The sequence below is a fragment of the Lissotriton vulgaris genome, chromosome 10 (genome assembly GCF_964263255.1).
Source record: "Lissotriton vulgaris chromosome 10, aLisVul1.2, whole genome shotgun sequence".
Classification (NCBI taxonomy): domain Eukaryota; kingdom Metazoa; phylum Chordata; class Amphibia; order Caudata; family Salamandridae; genus Lissotriton; species Lissotriton vulgaris.
In genome coordinates, this window is record NC_141698.1 from 947,556,585 (window position 1) to 947,573,419 (window position 16,835).

The 16,835-nt window shown below is 38.8% G+C and overlaps 1 protein-coding gene across 2 annotated transcripts in view; it reads right to left on the reverse strand.

Annotated features, from left to right (window-relative positions):
- Positions 1–16,835, reverse strand: part of COL1A2 (collagen type I alpha 2 chain) — a 67,572-nt gene that overhangs the window by 7,250 nt on the left and 43,487 nt on the right. For both annotated transcript variants that reach the window (XM_086941950.1, XM_086941949.1), the window contains exons 33-47: positions 15,706–15,759; positions 15,538–15,591; positions 15,336–15,443; positions 14,130–14,183; positions 13,982–14,035; positions 12,255–12,416; positions 11,280–11,387; positions 10,280–10,387; positions 8,876–8,929; positions 8,680–8,787; positions 6,040–6,093; positions 5,705–5,812; positions 2,098–2,151; positions 1,875–1,982; positions 732–981 (exon numbers count right to left, since the gene is read on the reverse strand). In XM_086941950.1, the coding sequence (XP_086798076.1) occupies positions 732–981; positions 1,875–1,982; positions 2,098–2,151; positions 5,705–5,812; positions 6,040–6,093; positions 8,680–8,787; positions 8,876–8,929; positions 10,280–10,387; positions 11,280–11,387; positions 12,255–12,416; positions 13,982–14,035; positions 14,130–14,183; positions 15,336–15,443; positions 15,538–15,591; positions 15,706–15,759 (1,438 nt within the window). The remainder of the gene's footprint in view (positions 1–731; positions 982–1,874; positions 1,983–2,097; positions 2,152–5,704; positions 5,813–6,039; positions 6,094–8,679; positions 8,788–8,875; positions 8,930–10,279; positions 10,388–11,279; positions 11,388–12,254; positions 12,417–13,981; positions 14,036–14,129; positions 14,184–15,335; positions 15,444–15,537; positions 15,592–15,705; positions 15,760–16,835) is intronic.

The window sequence follows — 16,835 nt, forward strand, 5'->3', positions numbered from 1 at the left end:
GGCAATGCTTTTTGTGGATGCTGTTGAGCATCAGCAAAAAAACACAACTTTTATTATTGCAGATGTTCAGTATGAGCAAAATTAGCAACAGACAATCTAGAAGAACAACTTAAATAGTATGAGGAGGTGGGGTGCAAAGGGGGAAGCATCACACAGGGGAGAAAGCAAGAATTGAATTCTAAGGCACTCCTGTGGAGAACTAAAGAGGAAAAATAGTTTCCTTAATGTAAGCAGTTGAATGATACAAGTCATCTACTCATAACATGGTAAAAATGAAAGAATACAGAGAAAAGCAATTACATAAGAATTAGAGAAATGAGATGGACAAGAAAGCTTTACAATCAAGAGCAAGGGCCCAATTTACCGCCCACCATATGTATATCTTAACATTTATTAGAGACAGTAGGTCTTCCACAACGACCACAGAAAACTGTCCGTAGGTAACAACTAACACATACTTCAAGAGGCAATGCGATAGTTACAGATAAAAATAATTTTAGAACAGTTATATTGTTAGGCTCAAAGAATTAATATACAATAAAGACTTGAATATTGAGGCACAAATTACCCTTTTTTCCATGATGTATTCAAGATAAGAAAACCCGATATGGGTTACAATTACCTATGGTGTCTTATAATTGTAACTCCTTGAAAATGAACTTTTCTAAATGAGAAATTGGAGGAATTTCATGACAGGCTGCAATGCAGTTGTTATATTAATTTATACATACCACTTGACCATTCTGGATGACTGAGTCTTAAGTCGCGGCATGTGCGAGCTGGATTCTTCCTTGAGCCTTCTGGGGTCAACAGCGTCTCAATCTGGCTGTTCAATGTTTTCAGTGTGGAGTCAACTTCATAGTCCTTGGGTCTCAGAGAAGGCTGGTCAGCTCTGTAGAATTCACCACCCTCAAATCCCATATCATAGCCACCTCCAGAAGGACCAGCAGGGCCAGGGGCACCTGGGGATCCAGGAGGACCCTACAATGAAACATAATCATCAAAATTGATTAACTGTTGGCTATTTGGCATCTCACTAGACCCTGTAATCTGTATGGTATTCAAGGTTCATTTTTAACCTGGCAAACCCTCGCTTGACAATTGTGGTTTGTTGCAATCATAATGACTGCAGGTTTATTTTACTTTACAATTTTCCCTAAATCCAAGCATGATAAATGCAAGGAGCATTTTATTGTCTGAAAAAGGAAAGCTTATTTTTCTTCATACATCACTGTGTGAGTCGTATTTAAGAAATCCAATGTGGTCCTTTACTAAGGTGATATTCATAATGCTGTGCACTTTTAAGATCATGTTTATTCTCTTATCCAGTTAAAGTCATGCTCATATCAATATCTAGATTACAAGTGACAGGTCTCTTAAATTTCTATCAAAAGGATGTTTGTCACTGAAGGCACATGATATACTGATTGTGAAGCTACTGAGTGCACTTCCACTGGGCACAGTTTCACCATTTCTCAACCCTTGTTTAGTAGATGGACAATGTCAAGTAGTATTCAGGCATATGTTTCAAAGATCATGTGGGTTTAGGCCTTTATCCTTGTTCACTACTGTCTATTTTCCTAAGGGTTGCTCCAGTACATTGCTTTAGACAGGCTAGTTTACTAAGGCATGTGGCCTTGGATGGCTATGAGTTGAATGCAAATAAACTGGCTTGACTCACAAACTCTAATAGTGAATATTTTTGTTAATTGTTGCAGCTCACAGGTGACATTGAAAGAATGGACTAGGGACCACTGTTGTGGCTTACCGCCTCTTATCTGTTAGAACCTCAGTATTTTAAAGATCTGCTTTTTCCTAATTTTGACAAATACAAAAAAATCTCTACTGTGAATATTTTCATTTCATTTACTCACAGCAGGGCCTTGATGTCCAGCAGCACCACGAACACCAGCAGGGCCAATTGGTCCAGAATGTCCTGAGCGACCATCTTTTCCTGGAGGGCCAGATGGGCCAGCAGGACCCTAAGAAAAGCAGAAAATATTACTCTAAACATGAAAATTAATAACATATCCTTAATAATCAAAATAAAAACATATTACCCCACAAACTGAACAGAGTTAAGTACAAAGTACGTACCCTTGGGCCAGAGGGACCACTTGGACCACCAACACCTGATTCTCCGGGTGTACCCTGTTAAGAAAGAGCAATTTTTTGTCAATTTTTAAACTGTTCAGCAAGCATGCCTTTTCAAAAGTTAGAAAATGCCAGTCAAAATAGAATCTATGATATTTAGGACTTTTAAAGACATTCAACTATGTAGAGTCCTCTGTGAGGTACGATTTGCAAGAAATAGTTTCCTAAACTTCACACAGTAAAAACACTGCAATAGATACCTTATGCCTAGAAGTTTTTTTCACCTATCCACATACACACTAACAATCATCTTAACCATAATTTCCTAGTTCTACGTGTACATTTATGCTGGCCCTGACATTAGCCATAACCCTAACTCTGACTTCCACCCTAAGACTACCAATGAACATTACCTTAACCCTAACTTGAACTCTGACACTAATGCTAATCGTATGATTGAAGTCATAAAACTAACCATAACCTTATCTACATCCATAATTATAATCCTATTTCCATCCTTTTTCCAACTTTAGCACTTCTTTTATATATTTACGTTTTACTTAAGTGCTACCCTAACTTTTAATTAAAACTTCTACCCATTTTGTGAAATAGCAATAATGTAGACATGTATTTTGATGTTACATTTATTTTTATTGCAACTGAATAATTGTTAAAGCCACTAACTCCAATCAGTATTCTTCGCAGAATATCTCTAAATAGAAATACCACCACAGCCACACAATCTATGTTGAATTTTCCAATTGGAAAATACATGAGTGTGACCATCTGCTATTTAACTGATCACAATAACCATTTTAATATTCTTCAAGCCACAATAGTCTTATATTAGGTAGCTAGTTTGAATAGAGAGTTGTACCAGACAACTGAATTTGAAAGAGTGTTCAGACATATCAATCGAACATAACATTCAGACACATGGATAGGGAAGAGTGCCTGGACACGATAAGAGGAGAGTGCTGTGGCATGTGAAGAAGAAACCATACCCAGACATTTTAAAAGGGAAAAGTTGCACAATAAAAATGAACTTGAAAGTGTGCCAGGACAGTTGAAAAGGAAAGAGTTTAGACACAAAAAGACAGTGATCAGAAGAAAATTTAGAGAATAGTACCCTGAGACATTACAAGGTAAGAGTGCCCAGAAAAATGAATCTCTAATCCCCTGTGTTCAGAGTTCTTTTCATATGTGCAGCAAAAAATACATCTATGGTGGAGACTATGTCCTTGTGCATTGTGCATTGTGCATATGGTGGCCTTGATGTCAAATTATTTGATATGCACTGAAAGCTAAAACAAAGACTTTGTCCAAACTAAAGTTTATCATTTAATACTTTGTGTGCAGTGGAAAGAAGAAACGAAATTAGAGCTGGTACTCCTGCCAATAAATCACTGCTCAAAGTAATGCATATGGTTGACTAGATACAGAACTAGAGAGAAGTAGCTAGTCACTAAAAAGGAAGTAGTTTTGAGACATAAATATAAAAAGCCTTAAGAGAACTTTGTAGGAAAAACATGACCAATAAGGAGTGCTCGAATTCATAAAAGGAAAAGAGGGCAGGGTCACATGAATTAGAAAAAGTGCCTGGAAACATGGCCAGAAAGATTGGCTACAATTATGAATAGTAAAGTGTGACCCAAATGAATACAAAAGTGCCTAGATAGATGAATAGGAAGATGTACTCAGAAACATGCCTACGAGTGTACCCTACACGTTTCAATACAGTGGCGGCTGGTAGGGAACAGTGGTGGAGGTTGTGAGGGTTAGAGAAAATTAAACTTACCTGCTGGTCGTCTGTCGCCAGCCGCCGCCACCTCTCCTCCGACGGAGGAACCAGGAAGCACACAGGCTGCCAGACTACCTTAACCAGTCACAACACTGAGTTACAGCAGTGTTGGGAATAGTTTGAGCACCGTGGTTCGGAGCTCAGAGGGGGACTGGCAGGTTGGGCATCTGTTCTCCACCCAGGCTGTGCAATACAGCATGTGGAGAACATGCAAAGTGTTCATGATGGTTTTGCTGGCCTAAGATGGCTGGCCAAGTTGTCTTGCGCACTTAAAGTGCAGCAACCACTCCTCCCTCTGGGTCACAGGAGCCCAGCCCCGCCCGCCCAAACCGAACCTGGCTGCAGTGCAAATGCAAGCTCAATACTAAAAATAAAATGATAGTAACTGATATTATCATTTTATTTTTCCTTTTCACTGCTCTTAAAGAAGTGGGGCGGTGCTCCTCCGCCGCTGTTTCTATACATAGGTGCTTGGACACATGAAGAGAAGTTAAGGGGTATTTGTAAAGGTCATATTGACTCCCAAAGGGGCCTCTTGGCGCTGAATAACAGATGATTATTGTTACCCAACGGTACTCATTTTATTGGTCTCTGAAAGGATGAAAGGCTGAGTGGACCCTCCGGGATTTTAAACTGTGACCATGAGGTCGAACACAGGCCCCTGCAGTGGATGCATTAATCCACTGAGCCACCAGACTATGTGTCAATACATCTGATTATGAAGGAGTGGCTAGAAACACGATGTGGAAGCAGTGCTCAGATGCACAAATAATAAAAGAGTGTCCATACATATAAATCAGAAAGACCTGCATTCAAATAAATACCCCAACTCGAGAATATGAATAGGTGGTCAGGCACATGAATAAAAAAGGGCACTCAGGCCAAGGAATTTAAATAAGTTATCAGATATGTAAAGAGTAAAGATTTTCTAGACATCTGGCTAGAAATGAGTGTATGCATAGTTTAATAATAAAATGCCCATGATAGGAAAGGTGCTCGGAAGAGCAGATGTAATGGAAAGAGTTGTGAATGTAGCACAAATTAAGGGGCCGATCAGGATAGCGGTTTTTCCGCATCCTCGGGGCCGGCGGAAGCCACCGCCGGCCCCGAGGATGCGGAAAAACCGCAGCGGACTGACCAAGGACCCACCGCCACATTAGGATGGCTGGTGGGTCCTGGTTTCCGTCCGCAGCTTTTCCGCCGCGGTTGGCTTACAACCGCGGCGGAAAAGCTCTAATATGGTGACGGTGTCTCTCAGACACCGTCCACCATATTAGGATGGGCAGTGAATTATGCTTTTCCGCGGCGCGTTTCCCGCCGTGGAAAAGCATACGGAACTTCACTGCGGGGGCCCGTTGCGGGCCCCCTAGGTGAAGGGGGGGTGGGGGGTGCACATGGGGGGTACCTATGGTACCCCCCTGCATTTGCATGCAGAAAGCGGCAGGCACCGCACGGTGCCTGCCTCTTTCTGCATGCAAAAGCAATGCGTGCATTTTTAACATTGCCGCGGGTGCAGCTTGAAGCTGCACCCGCCGCAATGTTAAAAATAGAGGATGTGACCGCCAGGGTGGCGGTCACATCCTAATTGCACAGGAGGGAACTCCGCATGCCCATGCGGAGGTTCCCTCCTGCTCTGGGGTCGCGGACGGACGCAAGTCCGTCCGCGATCCTGATCGGCCCCTTAGTGTCCATGCATTAGAATGAGATGTGGGTGAAATTAACTTGTGATTTGGGCTGACTAATATTCACACATACTTAGCCTGTTACAAGCCTATTCTAGGTATTTTCTGCATGCTTGCAGACACTTACTGGGAGACCAGGCAGACCCTGTAATCCATTGTGACCTTTGGCACCATCCCGACCGCGGCCTCCCTTCTCACCAGCGTCACCCTTATCACCTCGGACACCCTGAGGGCCCTGCAAAGAGGATAATGAAGAAAGTATTAAATACACATTTTCTAATTTCCAGCACTATTCAAAGATAATTTAATTGAAGCACTAATCATTTTACAACATGATTAAGTTATATAAATGCACCTATACTTACAGTTACTCCTTATCAAATCATGGATGATATTTAAGTGACAGATTGATTCCTAAGTGCATATGATACACATTAATGAAAATATGTAACAACTACTTACAGCAGGACCTCTTTGACCAGCAGGACCAATAGAGCCTTGTTGTCCAGCTGGGCCCTGTAAAGATAAACAAAGGTTATTTAAATCAAACTAATTTAAAATACACTAATTTCAAGTTTGAGACAGCCCCTTGGCACTTCACTTCCCCCAAATGTAGAAATTCCTGCCACTCTGGCATAGGATAGTCACCCAAAAACTCAAGCCAACACAGTGGTAGTAGTTTCAGTAAAAATGTAATGAAGCATGGCCTGCTCACAATTATTTTTGTTTCACAGAAAAATGTGGGATTTGTGTCTGTGAAATAAAACAGAAGTGTTCATGACATTCTGGACATTTCTCCTCGATCATAGGTATTATCGCTTATTTTTCTTGTCCGGACTGCAATTGTGCATTACAAGCACTACAAGGACCCGGGTTGAATATATCAGCATCAAAAGACTGGCCATAAATAGCATGAGCCATGTCATGTTCAGATGCTTGCACCCCTGTGATAGACTGTCCACTGGTTAAGGATTTCCAAAGCCAGAGCAAGTTGATATCCCACAATGGGTTCGGAGAAATCTGTAATTGTAAATTCCACTCAACAGGGGGAAGTTGGTGTTCGAAGGTGTGGTTTACCCTGGAAGTTTGGGAGCATCAACAAACATATATGTTTTTGGGCAGAGCCAAATTCAAATCTGACTCTCTTCACTCTAGAAATGTTTGGAGTGTTTGTTGAATTTGTATGATATTTGGCAGACAGTTACGAAGTTAATTCCAATGTATTTGCCACATGGGCCCTGTAACTAACTCTAATAGTGCACGTCCGAAAGGAGTTGAGTGCAGGTCCTGGCCAAAGGCCATGTGCAGCATAGATTGGGTACATGGGAGGCCAATGCTTTGTATCATAAAACCATAAAAGACACTGAAAAACACTTTTAAAAGTAGAATGGTGTGACTTCCTTTAGGCATATAGGGCCAGATGTATGAACGCTTTTCCCCATAGACACAAAATGGGTAAAACCCTTTGATACAACTGGCCACTAATAAGAACTGGGGACCTATAGCAGCCAGGAACCAAAATAAGCAATAATAGTTGCCATAATTTATAAAGCATTAGCAAACAAGGTTCAATCATCGCTGTAGATTATTGAGTTTGTGAAGCACTGAGGTCATTGAAGTTCATGTTGCTTACATTTCGAATTCATTATCTGCAGCTACACAATTAATGGATCATCTTGGAGAATACTAAATGGTCTCAGAAAGTTATCTAACTATACTAATTAAAGCAATAATGTATTGCTAAGATATTACATACTAGATTTTATTTCACAGTCATACCTACTTCATATTTTCCTCTCCAAACTCTGAACACACCTGTACCAGAGAAATTCATTCTCATCTGAAATAACTGGCTTATCGGCCTTTGCTTTCATGCAGCAGCTCTCCTGCAACAACTTTGTAATAAAAATCTTACTCTTCCATGGTCCACCCTGCTGTATCATGGTCTTCTGTTCATTCCTATTCTAATGAAACCCATGTTTTTCTAAAGATCAATGTGGATAAATGGTGTGTTGAGTTCTCTTCAATCACCTGCTTATAGTTGAACATATTGGATTGCCTAAATTATTGGACCTGTTTAACATTAAAACATCTTAGTCTTAGAGTGTTTGGTATTGGTACTTAAATTGGTACCTAAATTGTGCAAACCTACCTTAGGAGCAATGGACCACGAGCAAGATAGAAAGGAGAAACTAACTCTCTGAACCTGCAGAGGCTACTTTCTTTATTCAAAACCTTTTTACCCACTTTGGTTGGCTCTTAAACTGATCAGGAATGATAAAAGAAAGGAGTTACTGATCTGTCTGTCGTTTCTGCTGCTCCTCCTCTGACATCTGCAAAATTCCTTCCTTCCTTTCCCCAATAGACCATATCATCTCATTTACAGTGGATTCTCCCAACCAGATCATGAATCTAACCTTTATCTGCATCTGTCTACAACAAATACCCAACTTTAACAGGATCTTCTTATGTTTGGGTAGAGGAGAATATATGATTTCCATACCTACTTCTTCACAATAATTAATTACAATGTGCAGAGTCCCAATATTTCTTTTCCTATTTTTTCTTTTCTTTCCTTTTTTCTTTTTTAGATGATTGGATGTACCGTCTTATTTAAGCAGAGCTGTGGATGAATTTAGCACTGTTTTAGGTAATGAAATATCATCTGGTTTTGAAATAGCTGAGGATTCATCTGCCTTGTTTTCTATAATGTTAAAACTACATGGACCTCATTGGTTGTCTCTTTCTCTCAACTTCTTTTTTTTACTTTCAGCTTTGCCACTAAATGTAGCACTGCTTTTTTGTGGCACTGACATTGAAGCTTTGCTAGTACTCTTGCTTCTTAGGTTGTTATTCAGTTCCCATTTCTGTTGCTTCAATACTAAACCATACTGTTTGCATCCAGATTTGGTAGTTTCTGTATGGCCATCTGTGTGTTCACATGCAAACTCTAGTTTTATCTGCAAAGTAAACATTTGTGTGCACTCTGCTACATTATGCAGTTTAAAGGTTCTGATTAGGTCAGGTATAAGTATATCTGGGATTTGTGTTTCCATTTTTGTAAATTATATCCTTAATAAAGAAACAGAATTCATAACTTACAGGCTCTCCGCGATTTCCAGACTTGCCAGCAGGGCCGACGGAGCCATGGGGTCCAGGAGCACCAGCATGTCCAACACCTCCTGTATTGCCAGGATAACCACGCTCACCCTACAATAGAACACAAATGTAGAACAATTTTACAAAGAGGCAACAAAGACTAAGAATTAAATGTATCAATACAAGTAACTAGACTTACCTTGGAACCAGCCACTCCGTCACGGCCTGGTGGACCATCATTACCAGGGTTGCCCTTTGAGGATATAAAAATGAGATATCAAGTGTTATAGTACAACATTATTTCATGTGCATTGTATATCTATCCTATAAAAACCTAGCTCTTCCAACTAAGGTATCAGATGTGTTACCCCCTTTAATGATGCTATACTCCCTTTTTCTACACAGTTATCAATTTCCTGAATAAAATGTTTGTCAATGTCAATTCCTGCAGGTCAACACTGATGCATATTTGAACCTTGTTTTATTACACATGCAGGAATTACAGTGATAACAAAAAGCCATTTTACCAAGTAATCGAATATGGCTTTGAAAACTGCTCTTCTACAAACTGTATAAGACGTCAGTTATGTAATCAAATCTAGTTTAAAGAAGTCCAAAATACATTTAGACATCCAAAATTCTGCATGAAAATAATGCAATATTCTGGAAATATTGATCAGGAATAATCTGAACAATACGCAGATTATGTTAACCCAGCTACCCAAATAAAGCAGTTATGCGCCATGCCCCAAATACCTACATTATCTAACAAGAACTATCAGAAAATTGTGTTATTTTTGCAAGCTAGAATAGAGATAATGCTATTTTTGAGTGGGAACATATTTAGTGATGGAGTGCAGTGGAAATGCACATACAAATCAATAATGTAGGCATTCTAAAAGCAGTGTGTGCACTTGCACTCCAAAAGCATGTTAAGTGGAACGAGTGCAGTGAGGTAGTAGATAGCATGATAGTGAATATCTTACTGCTGCACAGGAACATAATTTTACAACCAGGTCCATGGCAGATTCATAGTGGCTATGGTGGCTCAAAGAAAGACTAAGTGATTAATTATACTGTACTACATAAAGTGCAGATAGGCTGGATACATTGTAATTCAGGGTGCAGGTGGTGACAGAACTTGCATTCATTATAAATGGTTTAGGACTGTACATGTGAACCCTCTGTTAGAAAGACACACAGAGAGTTTTGTCTCTAGTAATGATGTAGTGGTATCAGTGGGTATTTCACCTTAACTACCGAACGTATAACACTGAATGAGCCAAAAGGTTTAAACAAAAGCAAACTGGTCAGCCAGGAGTCTGCTTAATTTTGTAACTAGTTAAAACTTGTGATTTTGGTGGCTATAGATTCTGTCCACTTGATACCTCTATGATAGGCTCCAAAAAAAAGGCATAGTGAATTGAACTTGTTGTAGGAACCCCCCTAAAATTAGTCTAGCAACATGTGGTACATATTTTGCACTTTGGATCAGAAAATCATGTGACAGTAGTAGATATTTTGTAATTGGGATCAGACCTTCACTTGACAGTAGTTTGCTATCTGTTTACATGTTCATGATCGTAGTGCCCATTTGACTTACATCGCGACCAGCTTCACCAGGACCACCATTCATGCCAGCAGACCCAACGGGACCAGGGGCACCACGGGAACCAGCGGGACCAGAAGGTCCAGCACCACCAGGCTCTCCCTGTGAAAGAAGCACAAGCAGATGGAGTTTAGTTGAGTAGTACCATTGTAAAAGTCAATACTTACAATTATCCAATCCTCTATTGTATTGTAATGCATGATATATATGCATATATAGTCTATATATTCCGGAGTGCAGAATGTGATATATATATATATTACCATAGTTGTGTGTGGAAAGGGCCATAACTCATTACATGTGAAGCTTCGAGTGGGCCATAATGCCCCTCTACTCCATCAGCACTGATAATAAAGGACATAATACTCTGTGCAGGTCGGCATACATGATTTATACCATGTTGTTAAGTCATGTTGGGTGGTTCTAAACAAAGATATTAAACTAAATCCAGGACACAAGGTGTTAAATCATTGCAATGATGTAAAACCACACTGAATTGGCCACTTGACCATTAGCATACTGGTCGTCGGCTGTCACTTTATTGTAAAATGCATATTATGAGGTAGTATGCAGCGTTTCCTCAGTTCATTTACAATTAAAGATGTTAAAAAATGTTTGACTGAGCATGTATATATAATATAAGTTTATAAATTCGACATCATATTTAACTGTTGTGTTGCGACTATGTTAACGTAATGTATTGCCTGAATTAGTGCACCTATTTAACATTAAGACATTATATTTTTTTTAATTTTTGGTGTCAGTACTTAAATTTGGCACAAGTATCTTTGGAGCAATGGACTGCTCACAAGATTAACATATAGGGAGATACTGGCTGCAGGGAAAGATTCAAAATGTGGTACATATATGGGTATACTATGGGGACAGACATCAAATGTTGAAGTGGCCTAAAGCTACAAAACTGTCAATGGATTTGCTGATGGTGGTCTGATTATGTTACGTTCTTGTGAGGTGCATAATAGTCAAAACTTACATTCGATCCAGGACCACCAGGAAGACCACGTTCACCTCTGGTACCAGGAAGACCAAGAATACCACGAGAACCTAGGACACCAGATGGACCTGAACTACCAGGAGGACCCTAGAGAAAGGAGAATGAGACAGGTACAGGATAGGTAAGTATAAATCTCACATTATTCTGCATAATGCCTAATTCATGCATCATCCAACAAGCTCTATCTACTCTAACCAATAGGCAATGTTTTGAAGTTACCAATGCTTCATTCTACTAACACAGCAGCATATGTGCTAGTTATGAGCCATTCTAGTCCATCAACCAATTCAGGAGTTTTAGTGTATCATCCAAAGTAAAGTCCCTGCATAAAGATGATGTGATAACTGGAACATGCATTATGTTTTAGCACAATGCCTAGGTAATTTCCAGCAGCTGAGAGAGTTGGGCATTTGTGATCAAGATCTTTTGTCTTTATTTCAAGATGTTCACAATTATTTACAGTGCAAGAGATACTGGAGAATGTTTGAGTAAATGTGATAAGCCCAGTTATCTAAAAAGAAGTAACACAAATTATGTTTTGGGCATCTGCAGAATACTCTTGCTGGTCTTTATGCCACACAAGAACTCGCCCTACATTTAACTTGCATCTAGGTCAAACAAGACATCAGTGACATCTAACGCTGATGAACTATTAATGTTTAGTGTTAATATTTGGTTAATAACCTATCTTCCCACAACATCTCACTAGATAGAATTTTAGATATTCTACTGGATTCTAGTGTATTATTTCTCAAACTATCATGAATTGTGCTAATAACTTTTTTTCCTTATATTCACAGAAGATGTGCTTTGTTAAAGTTGAACTATTATGTACAGTCAAAGACTTTTCTTTACATATTAGTAGTGGTATTCATTGATAAAGGTATTGACAGAGAAATTCCTAATCATAATCAAGTATTACATGGAACACAAAAAAAATCGATAATTACTTACAGGAGGGCCAGCGTCACCAGAAGGACCCTTGTCACCAGCAATACCCTGGGGACCACCACCACCATTTTCACCGGGACGACCCACTGGGCCAGAATCACCACGGGGACCTCTTGGGCCATCTTTACCAGCATGGCCAGTTGGGCCAGCTGGGCCAGCCATACCCTAGAGACAAAGCAGAAAAATGTGTATCACCATACAACTAAACACATTTTTTATTTGTGCTTATGGTTTTTAAAATAGGATCTGACTTTAATTTGGGTCCCATAAATGGATACACATTGTTTAGTTTATTTTTATCTGCTAGTGACTGAACACTATGTTGCCTCTTGAAACATGACTATTTCAGCTGTGAATTTGAAATGGCATACATCAAGGGGAGAAACAAACAACTAGAGAGGCATTTGAGGGTGAGGAAATATGATTGATATTGTTGAGCTCAGATCAAATATGTGATGGTATAGTATCAAACTTTTGTCTGAAGTGTGGTAGCTCTATTAAGGAGACTACATGAGACATACTTACATACATACAATTATGAATCCACCTTACAATGCAGGAATTGGCTCACACAAAATAAATATTTTTATGTAGGTAATAACCGCTACTATTTACTTGTTTTACAAAAAGTGTGGAGGAAAGGGAAGAAACAGGCAAGAACAATTGAAACGTGTGTCTGCATTTATTAGTAGGAGTGTTGGGACAACTGCTAATATTGACTATTGGTGCAAACAGTTGGTCATTGCTATTTTGTCTTCACTATGCGCACTCAGAATCGGTAAAAGCTCTTTATTGCAGGATGTGCATGCAAGAATCATCGGAGGGACTAACTGTCCTAACTCTCCATCGTAATCTCACTAAGAGCAGAGTGGATGTGATAAAATAGCTATGAACACGGTGAAATTTATCTTAAAAAAGCCTTTGAGAGATCTGGCCATTGGCCAGATCTCTCAAAGGGGTTTACCCATTCTGTGGCTATGAGAAAATGCTTTAGTACTTATGCCCCTAGTCTTTTAACCAATTACAGTCAAAGATAATTCTCAAATGCTTGTAGCAATAGATGATGCCACCCAAACATAGAGCATGAAAACAGTCACCCTGAGCTCAGCCGGAGTTCCAACCATACAGCAACACTGGTAATATGCTGCAGTTATATTAAGTAAATAGTAAATCATTTATTAAAAACACCATCCAGTGTAAAGAAAACAAACAACAATTCTATTTATGTACTTGAGCATCTCTAACAATCACAAACAATAGGCATTCCAACGTGTTCCTTTGTTTCATGATGTATGGTTGGGTATTTATACATATTGCAACATCAATGTATCCTTTAATGCAGAGTAATTTAGGAGCACTAAGATACAATTATTATTCTAGGTTTAAGAGGCAACTGACCATATTATTAGGTGAGCTGCTATGAAAAGGAAGTTCTTGAAAATAATGATCAACTTATAATTTCCCTTATGTACCATGTATGTCCTAATCCATGTATATTTAATGCTGTTGACAGTGTTATTGATAATGTGAAATCAATTATATGCACTATCAAGTCATAGAGAATATGCATAGATACTTCAAGAGCAAGATGATAATCTGTTTTCCATGTAATATTATTATTTTCTTTGCAGGCTAACAATGTGTTAAATAAATGCTTTTTATCTGGTTAAATAATAAAGGTAAGAAATGAGTCTTGTTTCTGCCTCATTTTATTTCTAGGATTGACTTACTGCAGGGCCAGGTCCACCAGGTCTTCCAGCAGGTCCAGGGAATCCTGTAGCACCCTGTAAGCAGACACCAATATGAGGTTTCAAAATGAAGAACCAGAACAGAAAAACTTGAAGAAAGGATAATAAGATGGTCATGAGTGATACTTACAGCTGGACCAGAATCACCACGAGCACCAGGGGCTCCAGCAGCACCATTGGGACCCTATGTAGAGAGAAATTGCACAATGTAAACATTATAGTCAGATGTATACATCAGTATAAAAAGAAATACTATATTCAAATGCAAATTTCTTAGCCATGGTGTCTGAAAAAACATATTTTCAGTACTTAGAACTACATTGATGTCATCGCAAAATGTTACACACCATTATACATACATGTTGCAATAATGTCACAAGAATCATTTACAGGAAAACATGCAAAATAGTACTACTTTCTGAAGGCATATTTTAGCTGCAGTGGGTGCAGATTTTAAGGAAAAAACTATCACTCTTTGTCAATTCCTGGTAGACTGTATCATAGCAATTCAATTCAGACCTCTGTAGTGGGGAAGGGAGAGGGCAGTTTTTACACATAGCCATGGGTCTTGCAACATCAGGGTCTGTGCCTGGTACCCAGTATTTTAACTTTTACCTGATGGTCTAATGAACACTGGAGAAGTTTCAAAGTCCTTGTTATATGATCTTGTTTTGCCAGGTTGAATCATCATACATATCATTTGCAGTTTTGGATCTGCTTTTCTAGGCTTACTGTGACCAAATGTGCCATCTGGTTAGTGGCACTCAGTGGTTGGTCTGAAGAACATGGCACTCTAGTTTACCACTGTTCTTATACAAACATATTTTACTTTAAAAATCTAAAAGACACCTTTTTGTAGTATTTGTTTTAATCTACTTGCATTGTCTTATAAGGATGAAATCAACAAAGCTGTGTCCACCTAATATTCTAAATATGAAATATGGTGTTTCCAATTCCAGAACATTATGATCGACATAAAGGCTTTAACAATATGTCGTTTGACCAATATAATATATATAGCCCACCCCGTTGCTGTTGAGTAACTATTATGATAAAAGCTCAGTGAGACTAAAGAAGTTTAAACGTCTCCTGCAAGAAATCTACTCAGGTGCCTTCATTGCATGATACTGTGGCCATATGGTCAAGACAAATCCATGGATTAGTTCACTAAGCCATATGATTGGTTAAGAGTCCTGTTAAAAGGAAGATTATGGGTCTAATACCACAGTAAAATAGTCTTAAAAATCATGTAACATTGATATTCAATGACAACACTCTGCATCATTACAACAAAACGAGTTCCATAATATTGGCATTCTATATTTAAGCTACTTACTGCAGGACCACTAGAACCAGCTGCACCAACTGGACCCTGTGAGCCAAGTTCACCTTTAGGTCCTTTTTCGCCTCTTTCTCCTTTCACACCAGTGTGTCCAGCGACACCCTATTGAAATGGGATGTGAAAAAAAATCTTAAAGTACAGTGTGAAGAAATGTATATGTACTAAAAATCATTTAACAAGAGTTGTAGATACATACAGGAGGTCCGCCAAAGCCAGTGGGACCACCAGGACCAGGCTCGCCACGTTCACCCTTGAAGGAAATGAAAAACATTGGATCAGAAATTATACAGGCATCGAACTATGGCTCTTCTTGGTTAAATATATTTTTTATAAGAGTGGAATACTTGTAAGGATGGATACTTACAGGTGCTCCTCGAGGGCCAGCAGGACCATTAGGACCAGAAGGACCAGATTCGCCCTGAAATGGAAGAAAACATTTTATAATGTTGTCCAACTTCAGTACCATATTAGGAGCATGATAAATTGCCACTTTTATAGAGTTTATATGGGTCAGTTATGTTCTCTTTAACTACACATGACTCTATGTATTACATTTTTGGAAGCAAGGTGCACTCTTATGATTTTTTAGGAGATACCTTCTGTTATCATTATTTGATATTAAGTTGAAATATTCACTAAATTCCTATTACTATCTACAGAAATGGGCAGAGAATGCTAGCTATTGAATCCCGAATGTTAATTAGGGGTGGCCAGTGGTAACAGCTGTTACCTGCAGTCTTTCCTTAGGTACCTCAGCATTGCCCTTACTACCCTGGTCACAAGGGTCATGAAGATAGAAACAGAAAGTATGCAGATTATAAAGGCTCTGTACACCTTCTGTAGTTTCTCTCAGTGATCTTCCCCTAGCAACTCTGCAAACAGTAGAAGATTATTACAAGCTTAAGGATGGGAACAAAATGAATGATGGGATGTTATTGACAGTTAAAGGGTGTATGAAGCCATATTTACTTAAAATTATATTTTGGTGAATCAACATCCATGAGCAAAATAAAATAATGTTTGTATAGAAACACAGAGTTGATATGTGAACTGATTCTCTTCCTTTAATGATTTTTAGTATTTAAAGCCATAAGGAGAGCACCAATATGATGCCACACTGTGCTAACGTCAATACAGTCAAACCCTGTACACAATCAAGGCTTACAAAAACATACAGGTAACATCTAACTGTATGTGTGACATGGTTGTTATGAAATTGTTCCAATTATCTCAGAACAATGCTCACTTTCATCTAATAAAAAAAATATATATATCTGTATTAAAGGGGCATTTAGTGAATAAGGCCCCAGATGGTGCACAGATCCTATCAGACATCATATCAATGAATGACATCCTGAAATCCCTATTAATATTTTTGTTGGTGCTGTTGGGTTAGAATGACATAAAGTGGATTTTTATGTTTGGCTGAGTGACGCCTTTTTTAAAATCCAAATTGATTTTTCTGATCAACTTAATATAAAGGTGTGTAATATC